Source organism: Borostomias antarcticus (assembly GCF_949987555.1).
Source record: "Borostomias antarcticus genome assembly, chromosome: 2".
Taxonomy (NCBI): Eukaryota; Metazoa; Chordata; class Actinopteri; order Stomiiformes; family Stomiidae; genus Borostomias; species Borostomias antarcticus.
Genome location: NC_140235.1, coordinates 5,955,665 through 5,960,664, shown reverse-complemented (window position 1 = coordinate 5,960,664; position 5,000 = coordinate 5,955,665). Strand labels below are relative to the sequence as shown.

The following is a 5,000-nucleotide window of genomic DNA, read 5'->3' as shown; positions in this document are numbered from 1 at the left end:
TGCGTGCATGCGTGTGCGTGCGTGTGTGTAGGATACGACAGCGACGTGGCCCGGGAGAAGAGCATTGACTACACCACTAAGATCTATGCGGTTAGCATCCGGGAGATGTGTGGCATCAAACCACACCAGCAGCAGAAGGAGGTGTCGGCAGAGGAAAGGTACACTCCCACGCCTGCGGCCCTGTCCAATCACAGCCTCCCAAACTGTATGTCTTGTGTTCTCATAGCAATGGCCATGTCACTGTCACTCAGAATGACACTCAGATACAGTATCTCAGGTAAGTGCTTGCTCTTCAGTGATGTATAGTTATTAATGCATTCATTTGAGAGAGAGTTGATTAAAATCACTACTTGTAAATGTATTTCACCTGTCTCCACTGTGCCAAAATAAGAACTACCCCTGTCCCTGCCTTTTGAAACAGCCTTTATGTACACGTTAATGTACATAATGTTCCAGCAAACAGAAGTGTGTGTGTGTGTGTGTGTGTGTGTGTGTGTGTGTGTGTGTGTGTGTGTGTGTGTGCGTGTGTGTGTGTGTGCGTGTGTGCGTGTGTGTGTGTGTGTGTGTGTGTGTGTGGACGGGGGTGAGTGTGTGTGTGTGTGTGTGCGTGTGTGTGTGTGTGTGTGTGCGTGTGTGCATGCGTGCGTGCGTGCGTGCGTGCGTGTGTGTGTGCGTGTGTGTGTGTGTGCGTGTGTGTGGACGCGGGGGAGTGTGTACGGTTATTACTGTGTGAGGAGTCAGGCTGTGATGTGCATGCGATATCAGGTCTCTTCATCTCATCTCATCCTTATCTCTGTTTGGTTGCTTGCTGCTAAGCTGCAGAGTATTTGATGTGCTGTTTTATTGCTTCAGGCTGTTGCTGTATATTATCACATCCCTGATATTGCATGTGTCTGGTTGTCCTAGTATTACTTACTTATCTTTCTTTTATATATGTGACTTTCTACTGGATGCATAATTGAAGTTGTACTAACCCCATTAGTCAGAAGGCACATCTAGTCTTCAGCGGTACAGTTGATAATCTGGCATAGAGAACGGGAAGTGTGGAGATAAGGAGGATGCTGTAGATAATATTCTCATTAAGCAGCAAAAGTCATACAATTAGCAGCCTATTATTAAACATCCGATGCTGCACCTGTGAATACACAGTGACTTCTACGCATTCTGGTGTGTAGTAAATGCACCATGTGCTCCCCTAGCCTGTCTCCTTACACCAAACAGCTCTGTACACGCCTGAACGCGAAGATAACAAAACCTGCTCTGCGGTTGGTTGGTGTCACGGCTTCCTACTTCCTGTCAACAGAAATAACGCTTAACATTTCTGTTGTCCTTTAACTTGCATTACCTTGGAGGCAGGGCATTGTCAAGTAAGTATGACAATGCTGTTTGTATACCTTCTGGGGGGGGGGGGGTAATACAGTTGTGGATACCAGTATGGTAGTTCAATATTAGTATGGATACAAGGAAAGACAAGGACATATATTGTTGAGTGGGTGGGTATTCTATAAAAAGACTAGTTAGTATGTCAGTAAGAGACCAGAGATTTGAACCGTGGATTCATTTCCATATCTTCTCTTGACATTCCATCCACACGAATGTTGATTCATTCATCTGCCTCCTGTAACAATGCTACAAGAGGCTGTTCTCATACAGATATTTGTCTGTGTGGTTTTCAGGTGCATTCATTGTCACTAGTTTGTTTGGCATCTGGGATTTTCTGTAGTATTTGAGTCTCTACAGTATGTCACTGTTTTAGTTGGCTAGAATGGTGTCTGGGCAAACAGCGGCAAACTTGAGTTCATGTACTTCCATGAAGCACTAGATGAACATGCTTCTAATCTGAGTGTGGCATTTAATGTATATCTCATTCATATCATAGTCACTATCACCAGTTGGATGATTGTGAGAATATTACACTGAGTAAAGCTCATCAAGTGATGCTGGGGACCTCTCTCTCTCTCTCTCTCTCTCTCTCTCTCTCTCCCTCCCTCCCTCCCTCCCTCCCTCCCTCCCTGCCCTCCCTCCAGTCAGTCTGTCTATTGAGGTTCTGAGACATCACATGACCTTGTTTACCCATAATCCCATCGGTGCCGACTGTTGAGATTCTGACACATTTCTCCCTTCCTGTATCCCTCCTTCCGCCTCTCCCCCCCCCCTCGCCCCTCTCCCCCCTCCCATCTAGGATCTCTAGTGTACAGTTTGCACAGGGACCTCAGGGTATGACCCCCCCCTCACTTCCTCTCCCTCACCACTCCGAAGTCCGGTGCACCCCCCGTCCCTCTCTCTCTCTCATCCCTCACTTTTCAAGAGCTTTGGCTCTGCAGGGTTGGAAGGAACACTTTCGAATTCAATCCTCATTCGCCCAATGCTTAAAGAGAACTCGGTCTTCGGTTCATCGGTGGAATTTGAGTTCTCTTCAATAATTGAGCGAATGCAGAATCAGAGCTGAATTTGTATTCACCCAACCCGGGCTCTCTGGCATGCTGGAGATGAGGGGCATGGTTTGACCAAGGAATGACCTAGGCTAGCCCCGCCCCCTCCGCGGTGGCCTGTGCATGATGAGCCTGTAAGCTTGTTAGCCTGTTAGCCTAGCTGCTACCATAGTGCCTAGCTGCTAGTAGCCTAGCCAGCTCCCTCCCCTCAGGGCACAGAGCTGTGTGTGTGCTCTAAACCTCTCACTTGGTTCTGTCCACTGCTGTCCAGGGGATCCAGGTAACGTGGGTCAGAGTCTCTGTGCCCCTGTGATGTCACGTCCTGTACTGTCTGTCCTGTATGTCCCTTGCTTCTTGCCACTGAATGACTATCACCTGTCTCTCCATCAGACCAGGGTCAAAGACCAATTAGTTATTCATTCAAATACACTTTTGGTGCACTTGATTTAACTTATGTGGGTCATTAGACCCAACGTTCTAGTAGTGCACTGCCCCCCTCGGCCGCACCAGACAAGTTCAATCAAGTGCACTCAAAAGTGTGTGAGAGAACAGATGCTATTTGGATTCGACCCAGTTCTGGTATTCATCAGCCCTGCATCTTGGCACCCAGCCTGCGAGTTTGGCACCCGGGAGATCCTGGGTTATACACCAGACCACTGTAGCTTCTACTGAACACCAGAGTGGGGTTGTATAACTAGCCTAGCGCTTCTGCATCCTCACATACCGTAGCCCTCCATCCATAAGGCCCACCTCAAAGTCTGTCTTTTTTGTCTGACTCTTGACCTGTATATGCCTGTGTATGTATGTGTGTGTGTGTGTGTGTGTGTGTGTGTGTGTGTGTGTGTGTGTGTGTGTGTATGTGTGCCTTCTTAAGATAATGTATAAGATAGTAGCTAATAGCAGTAAGTTAGCCTATTGTATGGTAGCTGTCAAGCTAGCTTGCTAATGGAGTTTATTCTAACCATACACATACTGTAAAGCTAGGCAGATGAATGGCAACAAAAGGACTGAGTACTTAGATAACTGTACATTAGACACATTTTGCCATAGGTTATACTGTACCTTTATATCTATATGACTGTCTATATGACCACCTAACCCCTGAATCAGGAACCTCTGATTATCACTCATCTCGCCTACTGGCAGCCGAGCATCACCCAAGTGGGAACTGCACACTGGTAGTGGATGAGGTGTGCTACCCCTGCCCCCCCCCCCCCCCCCCCTCCCCTCGATCGTCTCACAGTAGCTGATGTGTGGTGATTGCTTTAGTGCCTACTGACATCCGGGCATCACCTAGTGGGTGCTACAAATTAGCTCTGGATGAGGTGAGCCTGCCCCAAACCCCCCCCCCCCCCCCCTCAATAGCGCTTGTCTACCTGACTAAAGCTAGACAATATTAGGGTCAGCATCTGACTTTGGTTTTTTTTTTTAATGGAGCTGAATTACATTCGGTGGCTCATACATTCCCAATAACGTGGCTGCACCTAACCGCCTCAGACTGGCTCAGTGACTTGTTGTTTTGTGTATCAAATGTCAAGTCAAGTCGACTTGACTTGACTATTAAATGTAACACTCACTCACACCCTAGTCTGTGTGTGTGTGTGTGGCAGTGTGGCTCAACATACCTCATAAAGCTGGGTCAAAGTCCTATCCTTGTGTGCTTTGCATTATTGTGATTGGCAATGTGTCTGTTTACTGTCTGTGGTGCCTAACGGTGTTCATGTGAGGAGCTCTGAGTGCTAATGAGCCTGAGACAGTGATGCTGTTGTTGGGTGAATAGTGGTCTATTGAAGGTGGTTTGATTCTAACTTCTAACTTGAGTTTTTGCGGCTGCGATGACCTTTCTGTCTGTCTGTCTGTCTGTCTTCTCTCTCTCTCTTGAGTTTTTGTATCCACTGTCAGACTTGAGAAGCACTCATCAGTCTCAGGGCTGTCTTTTTGACTGTTTTTTTTAGGGAAGAGTGTCTCGCTCCTTGTGCATTCTTTTATTTAGACAGGGTGAAATAGAGAGGGAGACATACAGAGGAGAGAGCAGCACAGGGAGAGTACACCACACCACCACATCTTTGATTCACTAAAACACTTCCAGCGGGAACATCCGTCCATATACACATCCTGTATGTCTTTTTCTCTCTCTCTCTCTCTCTCTCTCTCTCTCTCTCTCCCTCTCTCTCTCTCTCTCTCCCCTCTCTCTCTCTCTCTCTCTCTCTCTGATTGGTCCAGACCTCCCGTCAGCCGAGCAGCCCCCCTGCCAGAGAAGCTGCAGAAGAACAACGTCTCCAAGAAGAAGAAGCTGGTCGAGGTCGGTCTTACAGCAACAGCTAAATCTGACCCTAAAGCCTCATTTAAATCTGACCCTAAAGCCTCATTTAACTCTTACCCTAAAGCCTCATTTACATCTGACCCTAAAGCCTAATTTAAATCTGACCATAAAGGTTCATTTAAATCTGACCCTAAAGCATCATTTAAATCTGACCCTAAAGCCTAATTTAACTCTGACCCTAAAGCCTCATTTAACTCTGACCCTAAAGCCTCATTTAACTCTGACCCTAAAGCCTCATTTAAATC

At 47.0% G+C, this 5,000-nt stretch overlaps 1 protein-coding gene across 6 annotated transcripts in view; it reads left to right on the top strand.

Annotated features, from left to right (window-relative positions):
• The window catches only part of LOC311319640 (echinoderm microtubule-associated protein-like 6), a gene marked incomplete at its 5' end in the record, with an annotated part of 62,173 nt that overhangs the window by 48,182 nt on the left and 8,991 nt on the right, over positions 1-5,000 (top strand). For 3 of the 6 annotated variants that reach the window (XM_084451225.1, XM_084451220.1, XM_084451222.1), the window contains 2 exons: positions 32-182; positions 4,656-4,734. In XM_084451225.1, coding sequence (XP_084307351.1) covers positions 32-182; positions 4,656-4,734 — 230 coding nt within the window. Of the gene's footprint in view, positions 1-31; positions 183-4,637; positions 4,735-5,000 lie in introns of all 6 variants that reach the window. The other 3 variants (XM_084451221.1, XM_084451223.1, XM_084451224.1) reach the window with 2 other exon arrangements.